Here is a 26,753-nt window from a genome sequence, read left to right on the forward strand (position 1 = left end):
GTTGACTACTAAGCTATTCTATCCACGTGGTTGTACCCTGGGGCCGGTCCTTTTTCGTGTTTCCGTTCCCGAAAGTTGACACAAGCCGTCACATTGACTTTCAGCTACATATTCTAGACCGCATGTTACTGCTATGCATCTGGTCTCATATTGCCAATGTACATATGTAAAAGATATCATATTTCACAATTCAACTCCTTTCATTGAACTCCAGTGTCTATTAACTTCCAAATCATTTCGGTTGAACTATACTTTCAGTGAGAACGCTTGACTTTTGCCACCAGTCGCTTCAACTCCTCAGAACTAGACTCCTTGGGGGACTTCTTCTGCTTCTTCTTGGTATCCTGGCTTTCTGTTGGAGCCTCAGCCTCCGCGTCATCGCCGACACGCCGGCGCTTACGGCCCTCGTCTAACAGGGCCTTCATGCCGGAAGTCGACTTGAACTGGGGTTGGTAGGATCGATGGCGAAATCATGAGTGTCGTACAGACGTGCGAAACGGGGGTCGCTGACGTTGACTTTGAAGTCATCTGCCTGGGCAGGTTCCACCTTCTTGCCCTTCTTGCCCTTGCCCTTCTTCCGGGCCTGCTTCTCAGCCTTTTCAATCTCGTTCATGTCGAAGTGTTTGATGTTGACCTTTTCGTCATCTACCATCAGTAGCTCCAACTCAGCCCGTTGGGCAGCTGAGGCGGCTTCCTCGGCAGCACGTTCCTCACGCTTCTTGCGTCTCTCCTCCTTGCGTCGAGCACCTGCTGTAGCCTTTCCATCAGGGTCGTCAAAGAATGGATCATTGAATCCCATTTCTTCTTCCTCTTGCTGTGGCACCTCGGCTGGAGCAGCTTCGTTGTCTTCGCCTTCCGCTGCGGAACCCTCCTCTGCAGATGCCTTAGGGGCCTTAAGTTTCTCCTTTCGGCGCTTTTTGCGCTCACGCTCCTTCCGCACATATCTTTCAAGTGTGGTTTCTTCGACCTCCGGTTCATTTTCGAAGATAGTATCCTTGCCATGGCCGCCAGCCAAGCCCGATGTGAAAGTAACCTCCATTTCGCCGACGGGACGTTCCGCTTTCGTGCGGGTAGGCTCGGCGCTCAGACCCAGCAACGCACGCATGCGCTGTCTCTCGGCTTCTTTCTTAGATAGCTTTGTGGTCGTAGCTTCTCCTGTAGTATTATCCACAACTTCGACGCCTCCATCCTCGTCGTCTGAATCTTCGCTCTCGGAACTATCACTACCAAGGTAGGCTTTCAGGTCGTTCTCGTCAATGTCCTGGCGTGAGCCTCGGAAGGCACGTGCCTGGGCTTCTTTTCTTGATTTGTCGTCCGCGTCCCATGTCAATTTGACCTTGCTGTGCTGCAAAGCATCCGTTACAAATTCAGTAGGCTTGTAACCGTCAGGAATCCGAGAACACTCATCCCGAGCCTTGTCATCGGAGAAGTCAGTGTCATCAGGCACGAAACGAAGATCGAAGAAGTTGGCACTAGAGAGGTATTCGGCACCATCCACCAGATCGTAGACGTGCTTTGCGACTTCCTTTGATGAAAATTCGATAATGGCGTAGTAATACCGCAGTCGGTCAAGCTGGTACCGGCGTAGCTGTGTAGAGTTGAATTCTTCACCGTCGTCGGCCTTCAGCATAGACTTCTTAATTTCCTCCTCCTCCTCATCAGAGTCGAGTTCCTCCTCTTCGGAGTCGTCGTCGTTGTTCTTTTTCTTCCCGGAGGCGAAAATTTCCTTCGGGGGGCCTTCAATCTCCTCCCTCTCCATACGCTCCTTTCCAAATTCGCTGGGGTAGACTGTGGCGTTCAACACCCGCCCCCCAGACGGAAGGAAACTGGAGAACACTGCCATCAAGTCCTCAGCACGAATGTTTTCCCAGTCGAGGTTGACGACAGCTATCCGTTTCGTCACTTCGCCGAGCGGCACATCAGACCGCTGCTCGTCCGGGAATTCGATCACATCCTCTTCCGCCTCGTCTTCCTCTTCGCTGGAGGTCTCGTCTTCAGATGACGAGGACTCAAAGCCACCATCACGGGAAGGATCATATGAGGCAGCATTAACACGTTTCAGTTCTTTCTGGACTTCTTCGTCGTCGGCGGCACTGTCCTCGTCCTCCTCTTCATCTTCATCCTCGTCCTCATCCTCATCCACCTGGTAAAACTGCTTCAATTTTTCCTTGGTGTCGTCTTTTCTGAGCTTTCGTCCATAGCGGTCAACAGGAGCGTTGCTGGAGAAATCCTTATCGTTTAGCACATGCGCAAAGCGCTTATCGAGTTTGACATGAGTCTGGCGTTTGCTAGGAAGACGGTAGCGAGGATCAGTCTGGATGTTCGCAAATCGAGGATCCGCTATAGCAACAGAAAGAGTCAGTAAGCATGGTCATGGGGTTTCTGAAAACAAGTCTTAAGTTTTGACTGTACGTACTAATCGCTGGACCAGCTTCGCCTTTGGGCTTGCCAGCCTTGGACTTTTTCTTGTCTGAGCCTGCCATTGTGAGCGCTGAAAATATCACTTCACACCACAATCATGCAAGAATTTTTTTTTTCAACGCTTGAATATCAATAGAGGTCGTCGGATTCAGCAAGTGAAAATAATCGAGACCGATAAATTATTTTTCTGCCCGCCGAAGTCAGGGCGGTCAGGCACGTGTATTCTCAAAACGGCAGGTCTATTATTTTTTCTTTAGTTTTCCTACTGTCAAGACATTCAGACAAGAAAAATTGTAATGGTATTTGCTTAGATTTGATTGAATATGCAACGTATGTATAAGTATGCTCTTGCTAAGTGTCAATCCCAGTAACCCAATGCTTGGTCTCGGAAATAAGTCATAGTGAGCAGATCAACATATATACTTTGGGAGGGTGCAACAATTGAATGAAGATTTCAGCATCCGAAGTATCGCTTTTCTATCCAGCGCGGTTCCCCCTCTTCTTCGATGCGTCCGACAACCACATTGATCCTGGGATAAACAGCAGTAAGCCTCTTGAGGCCCCGTTCTCCTGCTGCGCAAGTTACGAAAACGATTCTTTGTTGTTCCACCCCATGATCAATCAAGACACGAACAGCCATAAGTGCAGCACCTCCACTGGACATTTGAGAGTCGATTAGGAGGACAGTTGCATGCTCCTCAATCTGCGAAGGGAGTTTCAAGTAATGCAACTCTGGCTCCTCATTGCTCTCGTTCGTTTGGATGAGCACGCGACCAGTAAGACAGTCGGGAATGGATCGCTTAAGCGCGGTCTCCATGCAAGAGCCACCACGTAAGATAGCCACGGCTGATACGGTACCCTTGGGATGTAAACCGAGGTATGTGTTCCCTTGTGGTGTTTCCACATTTGCGGATACATACAATGTCATATCCAAGGCCCTGCGATGGTGACGTTAGTAGAGTAACTAAAGGCGCATTTTGAGATGGAGGTCAATACTTTTCAATCAAGATCGAAACTAGTCGGTCAAAGTAGAAAATGAAATCCTCTTGCTCAGTTTCTGGGTTCTGCAGAATAGTATTCATGCCAACAAACTGCGGTGTCGAGGGCAAGACATGCACATTTAAAGGCAGCTCTACTTCTGCTGCAACCAAACCTAGTTTGCGAAGCTCTTCGGTGTGATTGTCGGATTTCTCCTGCAGCTTGCGTTGAATATGTTTGACCACCATGTCTACACCGATTAGTGGGTAGCTCTCAAAATTAGCAGCTCAAAGGGATTGCATACCGATAGCGGTCGTGTTCTCAATGCCACGTGGGATGATGATGTCTGAGATTTCAAAGTTAACAGAAAGTCTTTTAACGCTTTGCAAACTCATGTGACTACCAACCTGAGATAGGGCGTTGAGGCTCCACGTATCGAGTGTAAGAAGGCTTCACAAATTCGAACCATTGTTTGATGATTCCTTCAATGTCACGCCCACGCTCACGGACATCACGCAAGACTATATACATCGTCAGTGGAGTTAAGGTAGCACGATCGGGGCAACCCACTCCTGCGACCTAAGCACACATCCATATCTGCTTCAACGAAGATCTAAGCCATTGAATTAGCACTGATAAGCACAAGGATAACGAAGAAGCCATAATACCTTCACATCCAACATCTCGACGATTCTAGGATCATGGAGGGCCAAAATACCCTCGAGAATGATCACACGAGGAGAATAGAGAGTGGTCGTATTGGGCTGCCGCTGGTGCTCAGCAAATGAGTAAACTGGGATGTTCGCTCTCTTTCTGTGTGATAACCAGTCAGGTCAAGTAGAAGACTAGGACGAACAGTAAATTTACCCTTTCTTCAGGTCACGGAGGGTGTCCACCAGAATATCGAAGTCAATCGATTCCGGGCAGTCGAAATCATACTCATTTGCGTGGGCCTTCTGGTGTTGCTCAGCAGTTAAGGTCTTGTAGAATGAGTCCTGTATGGAATATATTAGAACAAGAGGGTCTCAATCTAGATGCATTGGATTCCACAAGCTGTACCATTACAAGGATCACCACCCACGGCAAGTTCAAAGACTTGACGATCTCCATTGCCACAGAGCTCTTACCGGAGCCAGAGCTGCCAGCAATGCCGATAATGCTCAAGTCCTGCCATGGTGGAGAATAGCACACTTCGGTAGACAAAGAATATAAAGGTGAAACTGATTCCATGTCTACGTGTGCCGCATACAAGGCTGTACTTTGTAGGTAATCTTGACCCTCTCCACCCCTCTGGTTTTTGAATCCGACACAAGCCTTGAAAGCTGGGTGGGGACGATAATTACCTAATCTTCTAGTCCCAAAGCGGGTTAGTCGAGGTTTATTTCCTGGAAGGTTCCAAGATAACTGCTCACGTGCTGCTTACTCACATCCTGAGTAATCATTCATTTGGGCTTAGCGTATTACTTTCGCTTAAGCTACTTCTTCCGCCCCGAGCTTTTCATTTCCTTTTCTCTTTCGCATCCGACCCGGTCTTATCCCACACAGCGATTTGCCTTTCCCCATGGCCTTCGTCTCTCGGGTTGCCTTTCAGCTTTTCGGATAGCTTCAGATCAGATTCAAGACTGGCTATCTAGCTCATAATGTCTGCTAATCTTGTATGCTTCTCGGCTTGACACCCGTGGTTGCTGGCCTTTTAACACTATGCAGATGTCTCGCACTCCCTCGACTGCGACGCCTACTTGGCATCACTTCGAGCGGAAGCTCGAGGAGGTCAAGCCGTCCAAAACGTGAGTTCCTTCTGTTTCACACCCACCTGCCCACCACCGTGACATGATGTTCTTTAACTTAAGTTGGGAATCTCTCTGAAAACATGTGAGGAGCAAAAAATTGACTTATCCTTCTGATTCACGTCACCACTGCAAAAATTTCACTCATCCGTTGAATCAATGGTTACTGACAATTATAATGCAGTGATATCAACTATTTGGTCATGGATTACCTCATCACCAATGGCTATCCCGCTGCTGCAAAGAAATTTGCAGTAGAGGCCAACATCCAGCTCAGAACGGATCTTGAAGCCATCCAAGAGCGGGTTGAAATTCGCACTGCGATTCACTCAGGTGATATCCAGTCGGCCGTTGAAAAGATCAATGAGCTGAACCCTCAGGTAAGAAATTTTCCCACTAGTCTACTTCACATTCCCTGGCCCCACTTGCTATGATTATACCAAGTTTCATGCACCACTCTTAAACTCCCTTCCGGGACATTTGCAGAAAAACAAACATCTTCAGTCCTCAGTATGAGCAACTGCCAAATATTGAATCTTACCAGCATATCACACACTTCATGTCAAGTGCCATGGCTAACAAGACTTCAATAGATCCTTGACGAAGACCCATCATTGCACTTCTCTCTCCTGCGTCTGCAGCTAGTTGAGTTGATCCGCGCCTGCATGGACACTCCCGGTAGCGATATTACTCCTGCTCTGGATTTTGCGACGGCACAACTTGCACCACGCGCTCCTACAAACCCACAGTTCCTAGCGGACCTCGAGCGGACCCTTGCCCTTCTTATTTTCCCCAGTGATAAACTGGATTCCTCGCTTGCGTCGCTCCTAGACCCTGCGCTCCGTAAAGAAATCGCAACCCGAGTCAACGAGGCAATTCTGCAGAACCAGGGCGCTCGTAAAGAGGCCCGGCTGCGCAATCTTGTGAAGACCCGGGCATACGCCGAGCAAAAGGCACGGGAGGCTAAAAAAGACATCCCAGATACCCTGGACATTGGCTTGGTCGGCGATTCCCACGACAGCAGTAACAGTAATGACCTTGCTACTAACATTCGTGACACCTTGATGTCGAACAACAGCGACCTTGACCCAATGATCTCTTAATACAACTTTCCTCTCAAGCTGGCCTTGATTGTCAGTCAGCTTTCCCCTGTCCTGTCACAGCGGAATTTCTTTTTTTTTTCGTCTTTGCTTTTCTAGCGCGGCGTCTTGGATCCACATTTCTAGGTGTTCGGGCGATGGTATCTCGCTAGCTCCAATATGGGGGTTACGACCCTTTTGCAATACAAGTGACTTTCCATGTGGACTGTGGTCTCATATATTTCTTTGTCCTCGGCATCGTATTTCCGTAGGCGTAATACACTCACTTGATCATATTTGAGAAAAGAAATGGCAGAATGGATACAAACAATGCATGTGTACACCAACCAGAACAGAAAAAGAAAGCAGACTCACCCAATAAGTCCAACCCGCAAATAAAATCAAGTGTGGCTATGAAAACCAATAAAGTAACAACAAAAGCAAGGTCTATGGGCGAGTTTTAAAGCAACTAAAATGGCTCCGGGCTAACTGCCTGCCGAATATCGAAAACAAAATCCATCACAAATGTCTCTAGATCAACGACCAATGACGGGACACGAGTGAAGGCCAACATTAGCTTCCTTAGAAGCTCATGAGATCTGGATAATGAGAGTATTAGCAAAGCACGAACGTTGATAGAGAAATAATAATAAAATAAAAGACATACCTCTTCCAAAGAGCGCTCTCTTGCCCCAATCCATGGCCAGCATACACCGCGTGCGGAAGCTGACACTCTCAGCAAAGTAGATACTACGCCAAAGATACATAGCAATGACACCGCCGCTAAAGCTCATACCACCAAAGTCAAAGACAGCAGCGTTGCTGATGTACGCCAAACTTCCGAGGTGCTTGTACTTAAACGCCTTGTAAACAGCCTCGTCGAGGTCACCGTAGTCGATCTCGTTGGCCTTGAGACCGGGAAGCGCGGCGGCAATCTTGGTCAGTTTACGGCCCAGGTACACGCCCTGCTGGTTAGCGCGTTGGGCAGTGGCAGGCAGCGAAGTGAGTTTGGTGTCAATTTGGTGCAGGAGCTCAGACAGCTCGCCGTAGTCGAGAGTGCCGGAGTGATCCTTGTCGTACTGCTCGAAGAGCCGATCCAGGCGACGGAGATGGTTCGTGGCTTGCGGGAAGCGTTTCTTAACCCGAGCGGCGAATTCAGTCCATTCGGAAAAAGTGAGGTGCACTTTCTCGGGATCACGGCCTTTCTCCCAGGCAACGGTGCGGAGGAACCTGATGATGTTGTCTGCGATGTTGTTCTGGACTGTTGAGCAATCGCCGATTGCGTAGACGTCGCCCAAGGGTGCACCAATCACGCGGAGATGGGAGTCGGTCTCGAGGGCGTGTTTGTTGTTTTGGCCTTCCAATTTGTTAGAGAGCGTTTCGCAGATCGGGGCTCGAGCTAAAGAGATGTCAGTTGTTGTCAGATCCAGTATGTTGAGTAATGTGGTTAGTGCACTAACAAACACCAGTGGACCACAAGCAGAATCCAGTAGGGATTTCTTTTACGACGGTTTTGCCGTCTTCCACTTGGGTGAAGAGAACCCGATCGCCACGCACTTCCTTGACACGGGCGTTGGTCAACACCTCAACACCATCGCGAGTGAACCGACGCTATAAGGCGTTAATATCAGATCAATGCCAAGAGGGGTTCAGATATGGAGGAAACATACCTCAGCATACTTAGAGAGTGCCTCGTCGTAAGTGTTCAGGATGTGGGTTCGACTTTGGATGATATGGACAGAGATCTCGTTTCGTACAATGCGAGGGAAAGAGTGAAGCAGATCTTCATTTAGGAGATCAAACAGCTCGGCAGCGAATTCAACCCCGGTTGGGCCACCTCCACATACCACAAAGGACAGCAATCGTCTGCGCTCTTCGTCGGAGGTGGTGGGGAGACACGCTAGCTCCATATTCTCTAGAATCTTGTTCTTGATTTGACGAGCATCGTCAATTGTCTTCAGGAAGTTACAGTTTTCAAGGCCTTTCACTCCGTGCGGGTTGGTTACACAGCCTAGTACATAGAAATGTCAATATTTGGAACTTGAACCAGCTTGTTCTTTGGCACAACATACCGACTCCGATAACAAGCTTGTCGTATGGAAGATAGAAGTTCTTTGTCTGGCCATCTTGCCCAACTTGGGATACTTCCACCAGCTTCGCAGAGAAATCAACATCAACCGCGGAAGCCTTGAGGAAGTGACCATTAATCTGGTCAATAATGCGCCGAACGGGCTCGACCAGTGACCGAAGACCCAAGGTTCCAACTGTAGCAGAAGGTAACATGGGGGTAAACAGGAAATAGTTAGTGGGGGAGACAACAGTAACATGGTAATCGGCAGGGTTCAAGTTCTTGAGGAGCGCGATGCTACCCCAACCTGTGCCCAGGATAACCAGACGAGGCTTATCCTTCTGCCGAAGCATATCTTCTGAATCATGATCGCCAACCAGCACATCGGCAATGGGCAGGTTTTTCGGGCCTCCCAGTCGAGGATTGAGAGCCAATTCCGACACCGGGATATCCATCGCACTGACACCTTCGCGGTATGTACTAGCATCGTAGATGAAGAAGGCGACTACCACGGCGCCGGTGGTGATAATGAAGAACCCGCAGAATGTAAAGACTTTGCGTATAGCAGTAATAGTGCGGGATTGTTTCCAAGATTCGGCTTTAGCTGCGGTTTCTGATTTGAATCGGATCGGCATCGACACCGGCGCCAAGGCTCGCCATTGGGGGACCGGTCGCCGACAAGGAGTGTGTAAGGAGCGGGACAGAGGTTGGCGGAATGTAAATAATGCCTTGGGGGTATGAATCCGGCCTGGTAATGATCCCATTGACTTCAGTGCGACGCCGTCCGCACAGGTCCGGCGCAGCATCGCGTTCAGCATTGTCATAACAGGAGGGGAGCTTGTATAGAGGATGTTCAGCGATGGAAAGAGACGAAGCAGCTCATGGTCCGCCCCTATGCACTCAAATAACGAGCGACCTTGAAGCAATCTGAAACCCAAAGGGAAAAAAAAAGGTGTTTACCTCACAGAACCTGGAACAAGGATACGGAACTATCATCGGCGACGTCATCCTGGAGACGTCACGTGCCAGGAGCTACTCGGGAACCCGGCATCAAAACTTTGAACTCATACGACAGCTCCGAACCCCGTTGTAGATTCACCGACAACTATATCTAGATAAGTCACTATTTTGCGTACCAATGGAAAATGAATCCGTGAAATTCTATTATATACCCATAACTAAGGGGAGTGGATATCGGGCCGAGCTCTCAGAGCATGTATGAAAAAGGGCATAAACATAGCAACCACCCATTTCGGCCTCGAAAAATAAAAATAAAAAGGCCGTTCTCCGATGGTTCATGTGCAGAGGAAAATAAATAAACGCCGACCTCGCTTGACATGCAAATAAAAAAAAAATAAAAAAAATAAAAACCCCTGTATGATGATGTGGCTACGCGAAATCAGTCCCAATCCAGGTCCTCGTCCGGCTCAGCGCTGGACTTCTTCTTTCCGGTTGAACTCTTCCGGCCCTTGGGCCGCTTGCTGAGGTTGGAGCTGGAGACGGAGCTCTTGCGCTTCATGGGCCGTGGAGCCACCGTCTCGTCGATATCTCCGACAGCGTCCAGGCTATCCCCTTCCGCATCCTCGTCTCCATCCACCCTGAACTCCTCGTCGATGGAGAGTAGGGTTGCAAACTCTCGGCATTTTTGGTGCATCGCTTCCTCGCTATCTAGGGCTGTCATATTCCTGGCAATGGCTTCCCAGAATTTGTCACCAGTCACACCGTGCACCTTCGTGGCAGTTTTATTGAGCTCCTTTGTTGCAGGTTTCCCTTCCTTGTTCTTGCTGTGGGCATTGATTCCGTAGAGACGACGAAGGTGAGTTCGAGCTTCCCAGAGCATTGACAATGATGCAGCAGCAGTTGCCAGTAACCTCAATGTCGCAGGGTTGACTTGTTGCGGTACGATCGTCGACTGAGGCACCTCAGGTGCAAACCCTGGCACCCTGTCATTTGATGCATCTAACTGAGGCGGACCAATCGGGGTTGGGGATATGTCCGTCTCAATCGCGTGTGCAATAATAGTGCCAGTCGAAGAAACGATACGCTCCATACACGCAATGGTGGGCACCAATTCAGCCAATTGACCGTAGTCGAAATAGGCCAGGTTTTGGGAGATGAAGCGTGCTAGCAAAAGATGTTCTGGGGGATTTCCGGTTACATCCAATTTCTTCGGTTCGAAGTTGATCTTGGAGCAAATATTCGCGAGGAACTTTTTCTGGTATCGACTGTTGCTGATTTTGACGATCTCAAACAACGGTGCGAGCTTCGAGACGTAAGGCCTAGCATTAGCGCCATTGGAGTCGCCAACAATATCACGCTGATAATAGAACGCCTCTTGCACAGCGCGCATGTATTCTCGCTCAAACATGGACTCGTATTGTTGGTGGAGCATTTTGTGCGTGTCGAAAGCAATCTTCGCAATTGCAGGGACTGTAGAAGTCTCCAGAGAGACGAGAACACCCGCACATTCCTTTGGGTGTACTAAGCCCTGCCTATTGATACTCGCAATAAGTTCAATGGCAGTCAGTGAATAAGTATCCTGGCGCGATTGTGCCACCTGAAGCATGTTTGAGAGGAAGTGTTGGGCGATCAAAGCAGCAGCTCCATCGTTGTCGCTAGCTTTTAAAGAACCACCCAACCTGGTATTGTCTTCCTGGGCAGCGGCTTCCGCAGTTGGCATGACAGCCTTCTCGGATTTGCCTTCATGGATGGCAAAGAAGTCTGCAAATGATCGGAGAACGATGTTTTGTAGGCTTGGGGCATCTTCCTTGAAAGCCTGAGCGAAAGTCTGCCGTGTGCGTTCTCTGCCGAACTGACCAGGCCAAGACTGGCATATAGATCCCAGGCTTTCGAGAGCCATGACCCTCAGCTCAAAGGGTGAATTTGATGCAGTGAAGGGAATAACGGAGTCAACCATCAGGCCCGCAACTGAGCCACCGGCCCAGGTGGGGAATTCACTCTTGAAATGAGACGCATACTTCTCAAGATCACAATGCCGTCCAACACAACCCGCAATGCGAATATAACTCTTAGCACGGGCCAAGATTGCAGAATGTGTGGTCGAAGAGAGATCAACACTCTTGTATTGTTGCAATGGCTTCAGCACTGAAACTGTCAACTTCACCAGTCTGTTCGTATTTTGCAGAACACTGTTAATGGTCCACAAACAAGCCATGACTTCGTTCAATTCCGCGCGGGCGAGCTTGGCAACGCTCTTGAAAAGGTCATTCTGCACTTCTTTGAGAAGGGTGTTGTGGGACGAGGATAAAAATGGCAAGACGCAGCGATAGATAACCACAACCGATCGAAATATGAAGAGATCATCTGCGGTAGAAAGATGTCCAATGTAAGGATGCAGGGCCTCCAGCTGATCCGGGGTAAACAGCTTCGCATTCGACTTGGCAAAGACAGTGATGGTCTGTAACAAAGCTTGCTGGAATTCCTTGCTGGATCCGTCTGAATCCTCCACCAGTCTCTGAAACATGGTAGAAACCATCGCCTTGCAAACTTTGAAGTTCAATGCCCCGGACTTGGATTTGTCCGACAGAACCGCTTTCAGGCAGACGCTAAGAGACTCCAGGGCAGTTTCACTGCGCTCCGTCAGGCCAACGATGAGGCCGACCTGTTCTCCGAGGGCTATTTTCAGTTTTGGCCCTTCGGACGGGGAATCAATGGATTCGTGGAATGGAACGAGCCATATTTCCTCGAAGGTCTGGCGAGCCAAAGATGCCACGCTCTCCTCAAGATCACCTGTGCGTTGGAGGAAACTGTCGAGAATGGCCAGCTTCAATTCCTTCCGAGATGTTTTGTGGTAAAGTTCCTTCAAAAGCCCGATGCAGCGTTTCCGAACACCAGCTGTTTGATCAGCTGCACATGCCAAGATGCTTCGGCACCCTTCTTCTTCGAGCTTAGGCTTCAAACCAATGCATTGTCCGATCAACTGTAACGCAGAATCACGAACCATGGGTGAGGCATCTGTCGTGCACCGGTGTATTACGCGCAAAACCGAAGGGTCTCTGTCAAGAAGGTTCGGGTCTTTCTCGAGCATGTAGATGACACTTTTCAAGCTGCGGCTGCGAACCTTGGCCGAGTCACCGAGGAAAGAGGCCAAAAGAACTTTGAGAATGGTATCGAATGCTTTGCCAAAGTTGGAATTCAAGACTGTGAGGATATAAGCGAATTTTCCATGCACGTTTGGAATTTTGTCGAATTCTTTATGGGTCTCCAACCAGCGTGGGTCTGAGAAGGATCTTGTTAAAAGAGTAACCAAATCATCAGTCACCTCGTCGTGTGCAATTTCTTCCTGATCCTCGGAGTTGTAGTATAGGGCGCAGGCTGTTTTGGCCCATTGAGCCAAGTAGTAGCCCCGCGCGCTAGTCAGTTGCCAATTGTCGGAATTCTTGTCTTGCAAAAGGTGCTCAAGCGCAATCCTATACGGACCCGTTGGAGTGATGAGGTCTTGGTGATGCAGTGCACCAGAAGAAAATTCCTCGAATTGTTGTTTGAGATAATCAGTCAATTCACTGTCGGAATCTTCCAGAGCCGGGAGCATGTGCTGAGCGGTTGCTATCAGATCTGAGATAGCAGAACCCATCCAGCCAAGAAGCTCAAGTGCCATGCTCTTCGCAGTCGCCGCGCTTTTATCTTGGTCAGTGATTTGAATCATGCGCAAGGCCAAGATCCGGAGAAGCAGTTCCGCAGCCGGCCAATCAGCCGAGCCCAGTACATTGATCAGATCCTGAGTGAAAAGGTCCAGAATATTCCGGTATGGCTGATCACCGGTCTTCGTCGAGTTCATAGCACGCTGAACGATGAAGTTCACAATGTATTGTGCGGAGCGCATGGCATTGTCGTAGAGTCGATTGGACTTGTTCGCTAGGCGTTCCAACGATTCGTCGGACTCGGCATCATCAGACTCACCGTTGGCATGGTCTTCGCCATCGCCCATAAGCTCGTCGTCATCGTCATCAGCTTGTGGTTTGATTCGACGTTTGCTCTTTGATCGCGAAGGTGTCTCTAACGCAGTTGTCTGGACGAGCTGCAGGACTAGTGCGGTGAGTAATTGGATGTTTTTTCCATCTGCAACTTTGAACTGCCGGGCACTCTGACGTGTGGTGGGAAGTTTCTCCAATGAGACCAGAATCTCATCCAGGATGAACGGACGCTGCTCGGGGTATTTGGAAAACACCTTTGCAAGCACATCCATCGCACCACGTCTCGCAGGCTCGTACTTCTGATATCCCAGGGCAGAGTCTTTGTCATTGTGCGCATTTTCCACAAATATTAGCTTCGCAGCAAAGAATTCCGCAGCCGTGATCGTCCCCTCGGAGACATCAATGCGAGATAAGAAGTCTGCAAAAAGAGTGAGGACTTTCTTGCTCTGGTGAACAAGAGCACCAATGATCCGTTTCTGGGCGGAGAAGAAGTGGAAATGCTGGCCGTCTTTGCCACCAGGACGCGATTCCACCGCGGGAATAATGCAATGGTCAAATACTTGATTGAGAACGGTGGGAATGGCCTCAATGAGATCTTCTGGGCAAAGATCTCGCTCGGTCTGACGTCCGGACATCGTCTGCAGCAGCGTTCCGATTGCAAATAGTGCGTTCAACACATCCTCGATCTTACCCAGCCATTCCTGGGACTCAAGCTCACTTAATGAATCGCCTAACCCTATGTCAGGGGTTTGTGCAGCAATGATTGACTTTTCGCACAACTTTTGAATGCGGTTGAGATAGTCAGACGGTATATCCTGGAGTCGGTCAAACCCTGCAACTTTCCGAAGGGCTTTCTGGAGGCGGGTGTGAGCATCGGACGATAGTATCAACCCATGCACTTCTAAAGATGTTGGGTTCACGAAAATGGGGTTTGGTGTGTCAGAAGTTGGGGGAGTCGAAGTATCGGGTTCTATTTGATCTTCTGCTTCAAAAACCTCGTGAAGAAGATCTTGAAGCTTTTGCAAGGCTGCATCTGCTTCCTCTTTTTGGTCCTTGAGTCGCACCGCCGCCATAGCGTCTTGGCCATGGGGTTTCAATTGGAGCTTCTTCGCATTCGCGTGATCGTTGTGCTGGGGTACTGGTTTGGTTGGTATAACGACGGAGAGTTGGCTCGATGTAGGAGGATGATTCTGGTCAAAAGAGGCTGAGAAAGATGTCGGGTTCGATTTGTTCGCAACGTATGCGCGCTGGTTCAACGAAGCAGCTGTCTTCGGTGTGATGTCTTTATTTTCGGGTTTTGTCTTTGAGGGTACTTCGGGATCTGCGGCCGGTCAGTCAATTAACTATGTACAACCGTCCGTGGCATCTTAGGGCTTACATCTGAATGCAATGTCCGTAGAGCTCAGCATCAACCGTGCGAAGGAACCAAGGCTATTGTGACCGGAAGTAGCACCATCAGGATCGTTTGGGCGCAACTGTTGACTTCGAGTAGGAACTTGAGGAAACTTGAATTTGCTATAAAATCCAAATGAGTTGACTGCGCTTCAAGGACTTCCAGTTCCCTTACAATTCTGTCAGCTGATCTCCATCCAGCAACTGTTGAATATATTCTCGAGACGTTTCTAAACGACCAGACTCATCTCGTCCAGATTGCATTTCCGTGTCAAGTTCTCCCAGCGTTTTGCGGCCTTCTTGGAGGACATGGTTTATAGAAGTGGTATTTGAAGGTCGACCAACATCAGGGCGTAGGATACAGTCTGTACGTACAAACTGTTAGTAAATTGAGCAGAGTTGAAGATGAAACAGAATAAACGAACCGAGACCAAAGACAGGCGCGCTGGACATGGATGAGTACTGCAGTGCTTCATCCACAGATAGCGGTCTTTGATTCTGAAACTGCATATTGGAGCCATATGGCATCTGATCATGGCCGTTGATGACCACCTGGACGGCCGGTCGTCCATTCTGATCCATGGTCGAGGTTAAGTCAAAAGAAGTAGGCGCGAGTCACAAAGTTGACATGCTCCTGGTAGAGACATGGCAAAGAAGGCAGGCGCCTTATGATATCCCTGAGATCATTTATGCAATTTAAAAAAGAAAAAAAAGCCAGAATCTGAAAGAAAATGAGCTGAGCTACAATCAAATGCGTTCATGAATTCCGTATGGGTGACGGCACCTCTACTGCCGCCTGTGACCGCCTATGTGGAGGCTCGTGCGTCAAAAAAAAGTTGCATAGATTATTCGCTGCATAAGGCCCGATTTGTTTTACTTGCACCCTTGATCTTCTGCAGATTTCAGATCGCAAAGTCAATTTTACACTCATCAATATGTCTGCCATTGGTTCCTTGATTTTCTGCACAGATTGCGGTAATCTCCTTCGAGAATCTACCGGCAATGCGGATGCGATTCTGCACTGTGATGTCTGCGGCACTCGGAATAAAGGTGGGTGGACAAAATCCTTCTGGTTCTTCCCATGCTGCTAGACAGTTCATTGCTAACTTCTATTTACAGATACAATCCCCCAAACAACCGTGTCTGAGTCCAAGCCCTCCTCATTCCCCTCATCACTGAGAGCCAAACGATCGGCAGTCCAGACCCTGTCAGCAGAGGACCGGAAGACTGAGGCTATCATCGATCGTACATGTAGCGAGTGCGGGAGGAAGCAGATGTTCTACACTACGGTGCAACTGCGCAGTGCCGATGAAGGAAGTACTGTGTTCTACAGATGTGTCTGCGGATTCAAGTATGCCCACCCGCCTCGGAAGCATATATCTATACATGTCCAACAAATACTGATTATTTCAACAGGGAAACCTCGAACAATTAATCTTGCAAACACGGATTGTACAAAAGATGTGGGGAAAGGTCTATTTTTGGAGAAAGGCTGTATAACTAGCGGGACAAGAGTATTAAAATCACGACCGTCACGAGACAAATTTCTTTTTTTGCAGGATATCCATCATGCAGCAATGGGTGCAGCGCTATCCGGGATAAGCGCATATTGAATTTCGCCATTTTTCTCAAATTCTGCCATGTCGAGAGCAACAATGACACTGTCCCTGACCACCTGATCGGGGTCATTCAAGAATTTCTTCAGGGTCTCCTCAACACCCTCCTCCTCGCCCAGGCTGCCAAGGGCCTCCGCCGCTTCATGTCGCACCATTCCTACTTCCGACAGGTCACTCAGCGAGGCTGTGAGACTAGGGATTGAGGCAGGGTGGCAGAGTTGTCCGAACACAAAGGCAACTTCATGGCGGAAGAGAGCAGAGGGGTCCTTGAGGCCCTTAGCCAGCGCATTGACGGCGTCGACTGCGGTGGGAAGGTCTGGGGGCGAGGCGAGGTCGCGCAGACCGAACATCGCACGGTATCTTTGGAACAGAGGGAGCTTGGTGTCAAGCAGTGTCTTTTCCAGGTCGGGGATGCAGGGTTCGGCGCTGGCCTCTAGGGGCATGGGGGGGAGCAGGGTCGATAGAGGTGAAATCACTGTAAATCAAAGATCTCAATGTCAGCATTTCTTGGTATATAATCTCCCGCGCAGATCGTACCTAGGTTTCAATTTCTCGGCCTTGCGCTCTTCTGAGTTCTCCCACAGGATTCGGTCGACAGCAATATCGCAGGTCTCCCTAATAATATCCAATTCTTTTGTATCATCCCTAAATCTCTTGAGGACATCCAAGCTATCCGCGTATCCGAGAGCGCCCAGCGCCTCGGCAGCCTCATGGCGACACATCGCGTCTTCCTCGGTATCCTTCACCACATGCTGCAGGTATGCGACAGATTCGAAGTTCTTGGTTTGACCAAGGCAGTAGGCAAGCTCATGCTTGAGCAAGGCCGAGGGTGACGCGAAACCTGCGGCGATCGCTTCGATGGCGGGGAGGGTCTGGTCTGTGGGAGGTTGTAGGCAGGCCAGGTGCTTAAGGGAGAAAAGCGCGCGGAAGCGGCGAGCAAGCGGCTCAGATTCGGATACAAGAACCTTGCGGAGAGTAGGAACAGTATTATCTGTTTCGGAAGCCATTTTGAGTGGTTTAGTCAGAGAGCATAAAAGTGGAAAAGAAAAGTTGGTTAATCTTTTTTTGATCTTATCAATTTTTAGAGTGGGGGGTGGCGGGACCCATTCAGCCTTTGCATGGGTTTTTTGCTCGTACGTTTAAGTCTTGAATGTTTCCGGTGTAAGCCAAGGCCATAGTCCTGTAATTGCGAACTAAATTAACTACCTACCTAGATATTAGATATCCTTAGGTTTTATAATCATGTATTGGTATATGTGAAGACTTGACGAATGTGGCTACTTGTAGATGGGAGCGCTGATCTTAAAATATATAACTACGTAGTAACTTTTTTTACGTGCTGTAAAGACTTCCAAGGTTTCCATAAGTACATTGCAGTGAGACCTTTGATCTTTGAAACAATGATTGACCGAATAATCAAATAAGATTCTCACATTTGCTTCTCACATTTGCTGCACACACATCGTGAGACATCTAGAGGTCATAAACATACAGTTACTAATGGAATAGAAACATGAATGGATCAATTCGAAGCACTATAGAACTAAAGCTAGCCCGTACTTTGCAGGCTCTAGGTCATTTTTGCTCGTGTTCCCTATGCTCATGCAATGGACTCAGTGGCTATACAGGTGATACTGTAGAAAGCACGTCGGGATCCGAGCACAGCTATTCTGAGAAATACCGGACAGTTGGAGCTACAAGCATTGGTTGACGGACAGGCTTTCTGGGCAACCTTTTCCAATGTCAGAACATTAAATAAAAATTGAGCCACATACTAAGTTGACAAAGAAGGGTGGTGATGCCGGGTAGTTATATCAAAGACCAACACTTTGATTTGAACATGAGATCTTACCCAAGGCACATGAGGAATATACATGCGCCATTGTTCCAAAGAAATAATATGTCACCATGCAGAAGCAGTATTGACATCGTTTCCGTTCCTTTTTGCTGCTGGTAATTGAATGGGAGCTACCAGTCGTTAACCCTAACTCATGACATGCAAAGGTGAACTATATTAGAACGCGATATATCGAAGTGCTTGGAATTGAGTTCAAGTGGTAAACTGGCAAATATGTACATGATACAGCGAAGTCAAATCATTTGGTCTTGATATGTTTGAGCTTCTTGGGCTCGTGAACGAAGTTGTTGGCATAGGACTTGGGCACGAAACGGCGCTCGTTCGGCTCCTGGACAAAGTATTCGTAGCCCTGCTTCTGCGCAAAAGCGATGGCGTCTTCCTTCGACTTGAACTTCAGGCTGGTGCCCTGCATTCCATCGGCAGACGACTGCCAGCCCATGAGAGGGTTCTCCCAACGGTGACCCCGCTGCAAGATATCCCAATCCATGCGCCAGTGGTGCTGGTGCCAGGTACCGGACTGTGTTGCGGGCTTGGTAGGCCGGTAGATACTGTAAGAGTCACTGGTTAGAGTGGGAGCTAGGCGACACGGCTCGAAATTTGTGTAACGTACCGGACATTGCGGGCCTGGAGATCGGTAGGGGCTCCAGAGAGAACTGCCGCGGGGAGAGTGGCGCCGGGCTCGCTGCCATCCATGACGCGCTTGGGCACAGGGGAAAATTGCCTTAATTGAAGTCAAAGAGTTAGCGAAAGGATCTGCGACGGAGCTGAAGGGGAATGTCGTACGAGGTGCCGTGGTCAATGGTGGCCTCATAATCCGGCTGGTGACGGGCCATGGCCTCGGAGGGGGTCTCCTTGGTGAGCAAGGAGCTGTCCTTGGGAGGCGTGGTGGGAGCATCCGAAGTGCTGGTCTTCACGGAAGGATCGCCCTTGAGGGCTTTGCTGGAGACGAAACGGGAATTGACAGGCACAGCAAGTCGGGTGGCCCGAAGGCTAGCAGCACCCCCAATTCTGAACAGTGACATTGTATCTTTTTGGGTGCAGGGAATGGTCGTTGCCAGTGAGGACTCCCTTCAAGTGTGGTTTGGTTGCGAATTACAGGCAGGTCACGACACCACCGAATCGGGTTTAGCCGGGCTTGGCAAGCCGAACACCCGCAGGGCTCGGTTTGTTCCTCCTTCCTCCTCCATCAGCTTTCTTTGGTTCACTTGCGCCGCGAATCAACGTAAGTCCACGTCTCTACCACCCCGCAAATGCTCATTGAGAGCCGCTCTATTCAGTGCGACCAATTTCTGACCCCCTTCAGCCTAGACAAGATGAGCTACATTGCCCGCCGAGGTCTCTCGACCTTGATCCCCCCCAAGGTAAGAGCACCCCCATTCATGACTATTTGCAGTCACCCGACTCCTCATATGATACTAATTGTCTCTTTAGGTCGCCTCCCCTAACGTGAGTTACCCATGCGCTGCCATCTTCGACTTCGTGCATCCCTTCCATACCCGTTCCGCCCCGAAGCCGTTTTTCGTGCAGCCCGCGATTTGATTAAAATGCCGTCTCTCTTTCGCCAGTATAACTGACATATTCTCAATCAAGGCCATTGGTGCCGCCCAGGATGCCGCCCGCATGGAGCGTGTTGTGACCTTCTACGCTGGTCTTCCCCGTGGCCCCGCTGCTCCTGTCAAGCCTACCGGTCTCATCGGTCGCTACCAGGCCCGCTACTTCAGCGGCAAGAACGCCTCCGGTGTTCGTACGTATTTGTCAATTATTCCCTTGTATTGATATGAGTACTGATTTCGATGCAGCCCTTGTCCACGCTATTGGCGGTATCCTGATCCTGGGTTACAGCATGGAGTACTACTTCCACCTGCGTATGTATTTCCCGGCTATTACACTGCTTATATACCCTCTTTATAGTTGGGGCATCACTGACTTGATGTTCTTAACTAGGTCACCACAAGAACCACCCCCACTAAGCTTTCCCTTTCCATCAAATAGGTGGAGGATTGATGTATATACTGGATCCTCTGTCCTAGTGCAAGGGAGAACTGTGGTTTTAGCGAGAATTTTAGAATCTCACTGTGTTTCAATATTCAGATTTACTACCCTTTGTCGTTCTCTCGTAGTTGCAATAGATTTAGCCCTTGAGTATACATATTACGTAGAAGTTTGAGTGACGGGCTCTTTCCATAGTTTCTCGTCACATATCAACTTCACGTCAGATATCAATAAATTCTCGGAAATTTAGCGTTTGCAAACAACGACAACATCCAGCAAAACGACCTTTTAAACTGATCAGAACATCACAAAACTAGGGCTTTTGAAAGGAATCCGACTTGCAGGTGTGTGGGCAGACCTCACAACTTTTGTACGGGCCACGCTAAACCGAAAACAGCGACCCTCAGCTTCAACCCGAGTTGACTCTTGAACCTCGTATCATCCTCACTATCTTTGTGTCATCAACCGTCCTTACGCATACTCCCTCCTTCTTTGCCCTAATCCCTTCTGGGACCTCTTGGGCTGCGGATATCCCCAAGCCACGCGCCTATCGATTCCGCGATCGTACTCTCCACATCGAGCCCAACCCGACACGGGCTTTCTCATCAACATCCGAGAGAGTTGGCCGATACCATCCCTGGTTGTGATAACCCATATATTCAGGGTGCAACCAGTCAAGGAACCAGTGCAACTGTGGCGATCCTTGGTATCTGACGATAGGTATGTCTTGGGAGTCTGGCATGTCTGATCTGCAGCTGCCTATTGCGTCCCCGGATCTATCTCCCCACTGTCAGGGCACTTGGCTTACACCGTTGCAATTATTGTATGGAACAGAATCGAGTATTGTTATGGCAGAGCAGAAAAACCGCGATGTGGTAGATCAGACCCTGTCGGGCGGCGAGCCTTCGCCTTCCGACGTTCCTGCGAGCACCAACGACAATCCATCTGCTGGAGGGGACGCAGGGAAGACCGAGCATATCGCAATGACTACCGCTACATCGAACAACTCAAATTTGAATGATCAGCAAAACCATGAGAAGACGAACACTCCTGATTCACGGGGAGAAAAAGCTGCCGGCGACAAGGACGCTGGAGGCTCGACGACGGTGAGCATCGCTTCTGGATGCGCTCCAAAGCACTTGCTAATATGGGCGCAGGATACTTCTAAGCAAGGCGCCGGAGTTGTTGCGACGCGAGTTCTTGAACTTAATGGACTGGCCTCGGCATCGGATGGTGGAGAGGATACAGCATCACAAGGTGGTTCGGAATCAGATGCGAGCCGACCAGATAGCAGGAATCAGACTCACAGTGGTTCAGTCAAAAAGCCATCAGGATTCAAGCCAGTTTCATTTGCCAAGTTCTCGGTAAACAAGGTTCCGGGGGCTCCAACACCACCTAAGGCGCCTGAGAAAGGTATGTTCTTTGTCAGACATCTCTCATAATTGGCTCTAACTTGTTCAGCGCCAACGTCTACAACACCACTCGGTACCCCACAGCCAAGCTCCCGGCCGCGCTTGGTTGCAAAGTCTACACAAGGCTCGCGTGATTCGTTTTCGAAGGCTGGAGCAGGCGGAGGCAAGCCTGGTGGATCAGGGCCAGATCCGAATCAAGTGTGGAATAAGAACCGACGTATGTATTTGTCATGCGATGCAACGGAATCGCTTAAACTGACAATGATATCCATGTAGCTGTTGCGCCCGCCCCTCCGAAACACTTGACGGATGAAGAATTGAAACAACAATACGGAATCCATATGACTTCTCGTATCCAAGAAGATGGGGCTGTTAGCTCCGAAGCAAAGTGGGCGGATATTGATGACGATGAAGATGATTGGGCCCCTGAGACGATCGAGTGGACAGATGGAACGAAGGTCAATCTCACTCAACCTCACACTGAACCCCCGCCGGCTCCCAGTCATCGGGAGACCAAGGAGTCACCGCCTGTGGAGCCAAGCGTTCCGAAGGAGCCTATCAAGACTGCGCCGAAGCCAGCTGCATCTATGGGGTCCCGTGCTATGGTACTCAAAGTTGGAGCTAATGCTGAACGGCAAGCAAGAACTGCGAGCGCTTCCTCTAACGGCACAAATGACAAAGTTCCATCTAGCTCCACCAGCCCAGCACCGCCATCCAAGTCTCCTTGGGCCGCTCTGCCTCCTGTCGATAGAGTGTCTCCAGTCAATGCCCCGGTTCAGCCTCACCAACAGCGCATGCCCGCGAGATACCCCCAGAGAGACGACGGCCATCATGCCCCAATGGCGATGCCGCCCAAGGAGATTGCAGCGGATGATTTCAACCGTGCATGGAAAGATCAGTCAGATTTGCCGCAGCTTTTCAATCCTCGATCTTCCCAGTACGAACCGGTGGGTGAAACCAGGAGAGGATCTTGGCGCCATGACCAACACTCGCGTGCTCCTGCGGTTTTGCAGAGGCCAAACGAGCATCCAAGTGGACCCGCAGAGCCATCTGCTGCATTCCAGACGCACAGGTCTCAGTCATCAGGATGGCATGGGTTGGGGTCGTCGTCGCACATCATCGAACGTGAGCGGAGGAAGCGGAGGGTTTGGCCGTAGGATGTCAGTTGGCCGATTTGATGCTCCTCCGAGATACAATGATGCTCGCAGAGGTTCTCAAGTGAATGGTCTGGGTGATTCAGCGATAGTGGGTCACGAGCAGCATCATGGCAAAGACCAAATTGCTCCGTCTGGTCCAAATGGTACAGCACGTCCAGCTGTTGATGTAGGTATGTCTCCTGTGGAAACACAGGCAGCGGTTCCTCAAGTTCAGCAAGAACCTCAGGAGGACCCCGTTGCTCTGCAAGAGCGTATTATGAAGGAGAAACGCCTAGAGGCCAGGCAACGAAGGATTGAGCAGGAAGAGAAAGAGGAAGCAGCTAAAAAGGAGAGGATTAGGCAACGTCTCGCGGCTATGGGTCCTGCGCCAGAGAAAAAGGCCCCCGAAACGCGCAACCACCCCTCTCTTCAACCTCAACCTCAACCTCACTCTCACTCTCTTCATCCTCCCCAAACCCCTTCTCAACTTCCTTCTCAACCCATCCATTCTATTTCTTCACCTCCAAAACCTCCTGTGCCAGAGCCCAATCGGGAACCAAAACAGTATGGTATGATGAAAGTGCATCATCCCGACTCTGTCAAGAAACTCGTTGGTGCGCATGAGCGGACATCTGAGAGCAAACATCTCAACCGACGTGTCTCATCACCCCACCAAGAACTCCATCGTGATCCTGCACCTCCATCTGCCGCTCACTTCAAAACTGAACCTCATTCACCTGTCCAGAGCAAGACATCAGATTCAAAGCTCGTGGAGCAAGGTACTCAGTGGCAAGGGAATTTGACTTCTACTTCACCCTGGTCTCATCCTAACATTGCTGGACCATCCACATCTGCCAAAAATTTGTGGAAACCGTTTGGCAGTGACCGCACTCCAACTCTTGGGAACGGCATCTTTGACCAACCTCTTGGGACTTTTGCATCGCGTGAAAACCCTCTAGGCCAACTCGGCTTGGATTCGCCAAATATGTCTACCTCTCCCAATTTCTCTGCTCCTAATGAGCCCACCGATTCTCTGCCGTCACCTGAGGCACGTCATCCCTCATTTGACCCACTCAACCCCATTGGACGCCCCAGCCCAATCGGACCGCCCAGCGCACGGAATGCTCGTATTAACGAGTGGAATAAATTCCACGAGAACGCCTTCGAGAAAGAACAACAGGACGCTAAGGAATTCCTGAAGCGACTTGATGAGCGACGCAAGGGAGCCCCGGCCCCGCCTCCCGCGCCTGTGGTTTTCACAGAGACTTGGAAGAAAACCCGTGCCACTGAAGACGGCAGACGGGTCGTCACTCGAGTCACCGAAAGAGTCATCAACAATGATGAAGACATCGCCAGGGCCAAGGCGGCTGCGAACCAGCAAGCCAATCCTCTTACCACTCTCGATACTCCTATGGATGGTCTCAACATGGCTGACATCGGTGTTCGTCCAGCCGGCAACGTTTCTACCCGGAGCTCTCGCTTCTTCCCCTCGCCATCGGAGCAGTCGAAACGCCAGGTCGCCGAGAAGGAGCGCAGCAGTCCTTCGCCTCCTCCTCCTGAGGAAATCAGCCACCCTGCCTACCATGGAGACGTGAAGCACCCCAATGTTAATCTTCCAGCCCCTAAACCTCCCAAGCCCGTTGTCAAGCTGCCTCCAAAGGCCATGGGTGCCCCGGCGCCCCCGCCGACTTTTGCTTCCATGGCAGCTGCGCCACCGCGTAACACGGTGCCTCCTTCCTCCACCGCGATCTCGTGGCAGGATAAGATTAACGGTCTCTTCGGCAAAACCACTCCTACGCAGAAGAAGAGTGTCCTAGCTGTGGCATCAGCTACCAAGGAGCCTCTTCCTGTCCACACTAGTGCTGTATCTGTCTCTATCCCGCAGACGAAGGCTGGATCACAGGCTGGTGATGGCGATTTCGCCGTCCGACAAGTCAATGAACAGGATGAGATGTTTGAAGACCGGGAACCCGGCTCTCTGCCTGCTGTTCGTGTGCCGAATATGGCTCCCCAGAATTCTTGGGACGCAACTCGTCCATCGGAACGCCCCCGTGGAAAGAACTTTAAGCAGGTGCAATCGCAGAGCATTCAGCCATTCCTGGTTGGCCACAATGATCGGGATGGTCAGGGTAATATTCGCGCTTCGATCCTTCTTCCTGGTGGCTCTGAGCCCAAGACCGTTCTTATCCAACGCAAGGCTGGCCCGCCTCGAGGCCGCAATGCTAATACCAATGCGAGACCCCGCAAGGGTATCAACAACAAGCCAAATGAATTTTCCGGTGGCAACAAGAAGTCTGCCTCTAACACCGTCCCACGACAGCCACCCCGTCAGCACACGGGCTGGACTCCACCGCCCACTCCTCGTTAGGAGCTTTCGGCCTTCCAAGCGTATGGTTATCTGAAAGCGTTCTCAACATCTTTTTGCTGATTCATCTTGGGAGGCGAGAACTTGGGTTCATTCTCGCCAATTCCTAAATCAACATTTGTTTCCGACTCTTGTTGCCATTGCCCACTTCATTACTTCTGGAGTCGGGCCCACGATTCGGATCCTTCCTCTACCCCTTCACGCATACGCGTTTCTCATGTACTTGTGATTTTCAATTTCTCGCCTATTGTGTCCCCTCCCCCGACCGACTCAGGACTGCAGCCCTTTGGCTTTTCATGTGAGGACCATCGTCGTCCTATCCAGCGTCCTGCTTGTGTCATTGCCCGGGTGGTGCGTGCTTGTTCCGACCAAGCAGTATCACGTTGCCCAGTGTTGTCGAGTATTCAGCGAAATCCGCACCGATACTTTTAAGAGAATTTCAAATTCCATTGTTACACAATTCCATGTTCTCTGTAGAGTGTAAACGAAGCCCAACTCTCAAGATAGGTAAAGAGGGTTGGCTTGCTGTGCATCTCCATCTCCCAAGCATGTATTCTTCGTCCACTACTTCTCCAAAGTGAGTGCCCAATCTCAAGCAGATCCATCCCAGAAGCGACAGCGTTGTCCATACCTCACTTTCACCCGTCAATGCCCCCTGTCAAACTCCAACCACCCTGCTCTCCGGGTGTTGTGATCTGAGCACTAGGATTTATTCTAGTGAGACGAAGGTGATGGGTCAGATCAAGAGCTCGACGAATCCCTTGTTTAGGCCATGAGCTAACTGTATGTTACAGGTGACAGGTGACGAAGCACGCATTCGAGGCCTCAACGAGAGCATATAACCCGAAACCACCCCGGACGGACCCTGCATTCCAGCCGATCTATTCATTCGGGACCCTCCGGTTCCATAACACCATGCCAACGAAATCACCGGACTCCTGGCCTAGATCATGCTCGCGCCGATTCCTCCAAATAAATACACCGAACTCCAAAGACCGGGCATCGTCTCTTTGGGGCCAGCCTGGAGCTCGGCTACAATCAATAGCAGGGGGATCCTTATACCCTCTGTGAAGTATTGCTGGCTATGGGCATATCTATGGGACAGCACCGCCACATCCAAAAGCCGCCTGACGGGGAACAGGAAGTGACCGGGGCTGTGGGTTGGAGGAGGAAATGTATGCTATTGCCATAATGGGACACTCGGCCTTGCTCTTGGACTATCGCGGGGATTTTTCGATAGTGATATGGGGTGTTGCATGCTTTATGCCCGAGCTAAGTGAGGAAATATGGGATTCTTTGTAGGGGGTTGGTCGCCAGTGTTCGGCCTCTTATTGGGCTGTTTTATATGGCTTGGATCGTATACTCGGCGTGCTGTTGAGATGGATATGGAGACCAGGGAGATTCTTTTTATTTTATGGGAATTCAGGTAGGTAATTTGCATATGTTGGTTTTATACTATCTAGGAAGGATGGCTTTACTTGATTACATTGTCACATCGATAGAAGGGACAGAAAAGTTCTTGTCTATGACGATTTGGTATTCCGAGTGATGAAAGTCTTTTAATTAAAAACAGGCTCAGAAGCATGAGCAGAAAATAGTCAAATAAGTTACACATATGATAGGTATCAACCGACGAAAGCCCTTATAAGGCTCAAGATAAACGCCTTGTCCCTCGAATACGCCGCCCAGATCAACCATAATGTCAAAACAAGGAT

At 49.9% G+C, this 26,753-nt stretch overlaps 10 protein-coding genes across 10 annotated transcripts; 4 read left to right on the forward strand and 6 right to left on the reverse strand.

Annotated features, from left to right (window-relative positions):
• Positions 1–254: 254 nt before the first annotated feature.
• On the reverse strand, positions 255–2,483 carry N7519_003957 (pre-rRNA-processing protein ESF1; the record flags this gene model as incomplete). Its single annotated transcript, XM_057290733.1, has 3 exons — positions 255–443; positions 512–2,340; positions 2,417–2,483. 3 exons carry the CDS (start codon positions 2,481–2,483, stop codon positions 255–257), a joined length of 2,085 nt encoding a protein of 694 aa, XP_057151935.1.
• A 392-nt stretch (positions 2,484–2,875) lies between these two features.
• N7519_003958 (uridine kinase family protein) lies at positions 2,876–4,629 on the reverse strand (the record flags this gene model as incomplete). The annotated part of the gene is made up of 8 exons (XM_057290734.1): positions 2,876–3,359; positions 3,418–3,649; positions 3,704–3,745; positions 3,807–3,920; positions 3,970–4,012; positions 4,068–4,212; positions 4,267–4,394; positions 4,459–4,629. The coding sequence occupies 8 exons, from the start codon at positions 4,627–4,629 to the stop codon at positions 2,876–2,878; spliced, it is 1,359 nt and encodes a 452-aa protein (XP_057151936.1).
• A 410-nt stretch (positions 4,630–5,039) lies between these two features.
• Positions 5,040–6,289, forward strand: N7519_003959 (glucose-induced degradation complex GID8; the record flags this gene model as incomplete). The annotated part of the gene is made up of 4 exons (XM_057290735.1): positions 5,040–5,054; positions 5,107–5,186; positions 5,371–5,566; positions 5,780–6,289. 4 exons carry the CDS (start codon positions 5,040–5,042, stop codon positions 6,287–6,289), a joined length of 801 nt encoding a protein of 266 aa, XP_057151937.1.
• A 608-nt stretch (positions 6,290–6,897) lies between these two features.
• N7519_003960 (putative NADH-ubiquinone oxidoreductase 64 kDa subunit) lies at positions 6,898–9,157 on the reverse strand (the record flags this gene model as incomplete). The annotated part of the gene is made up of 4 exons (XM_057290736.1): positions 6,898–7,664; positions 7,726–7,876; positions 7,936–8,276; positions 8,338–9,157. Coding segments are annotated over 4 exons (2,079 nt in total), but the record flags the coding sequence as incomplete, so codon positions are not given.
• A 575-nt stretch (positions 9,158–9,732) lies between these two features.
• On the reverse strand, positions 9,733–15,241 carry N7519_003961 (putative sister chromatid cohesion protein Mis4; the record flags this gene model as incomplete). Its single annotated transcript, XM_057290737.1, has 4 exons — positions 9,733–14,588; positions 14,646–14,782; positions 14,835–15,024; positions 15,085–15,241. 4 exons carry the CDS (start codon positions 15,239–15,241, stop codon positions 9,733–9,735), a joined length of 5,340 nt encoding a protein of 1,779 aa, XP_057151939.1.
• A 353-nt stretch (positions 15,242–15,594) lies between these two features.
• On the forward strand, positions 15,595–16,094 carry N7519_003962 (DNA-directed RNA polymerase I core subunit RPA12; the record flags this gene model as incomplete). The annotated part of the gene is made up of 3 exons (XM_057290738.1): positions 15,595–15,709; positions 15,779–16,010; positions 16,076–16,094. 3 exons carry the CDS (start codon positions 15,595–15,597, stop codon positions 16,092–16,094), a joined length of 366 nt encoding a protein of 121 aa, XP_057151940.1.
• Positions 16,095–16,226: 132 nt separating this feature from the next.
• Positions 16,227–17,282, reverse strand: N7519_003963 (deoxyhypusine monooxygenase; the record flags this gene model as incomplete). Its single annotated transcript, XM_057290739.1, has 2 exons — positions 16,227–16,701; positions 16,813–17,282. The coding sequence occupies 2 exons, from the start codon at positions 17,280–17,282 to the stop codon at positions 16,227–16,229; spliced, it is 945 nt and encodes a 314-aa protein (XP_057151941.1).
• A 1,089-nt stretch (positions 17,283–18,371) lies between these two features.
• N7519_003964 (ETC complex I subunit) lies at positions 18,372–19,155 on the reverse strand (the record flags this gene model as incomplete). Its single annotated transcript, XM_057290740.1, has 3 exons — positions 18,372–18,681; positions 18,744–18,854; positions 18,917–19,155. The coding sequence occupies 3 exons, from the start codon at positions 19,153–19,155 to the stop codon at positions 18,372–18,374; spliced, it is 660 nt and encodes a 219-aa protein (XP_057151942.1).
• A 291-nt stretch (positions 19,156–19,446) lies between these two features.
• Positions 19,447–20,103, forward strand: N7519_003965 (F1F0 ATP synthase subunit f; the record flags this gene model as incomplete). Its single annotated transcript, XM_057290741.1, has 5 exons — positions 19,447–19,494; positions 19,565–19,579; positions 19,724–19,877; positions 19,933–19,998; positions 20,078–20,103. The coding sequence occupies 5 exons, from the start codon at positions 19,447–19,449 to the stop codon at positions 20,101–20,103; spliced, it is 309 nt and encodes a 102-aa protein (XP_057151943.1).
• Positions 20,104–20,973: 870 nt separating this feature from the next.
• Positions 20,974–25,041, forward strand: N7519_003966 (uncharacterized protein; the record flags this gene model as incomplete). Its single annotated transcript, XM_057290742.1, has 4 exons — positions 20,974–21,538; positions 21,587–21,754; positions 21,814–22,419; positions 22,499–25,041. 4 exons carry the CDS (start codon positions 20,974–20,976, stop codon positions 25,039–25,041), a joined length of 3,882 nt encoding a protein of 1,293 aa, XP_057151944.1.
• Positions 25,042–26,753: the final 1,712 nt, after the last annotated feature.

The sequence above is a fragment of the Penicillium mononematosum genome (genome assembly GCF_028829835.1).
Source record: "Penicillium mononematosum strain IBT 11891 chromosome Unknown utg000002l:1.0-8112719.0:1.0-8118358.0, whole genome shotgun sequence".
NCBI classification, from domain to species: domain Eukaryota; kingdom Fungi; phylum Ascomycota; class Eurotiomycetes; order Eurotiales; family Aspergillaceae; genus Penicillium; species Penicillium mononematosum.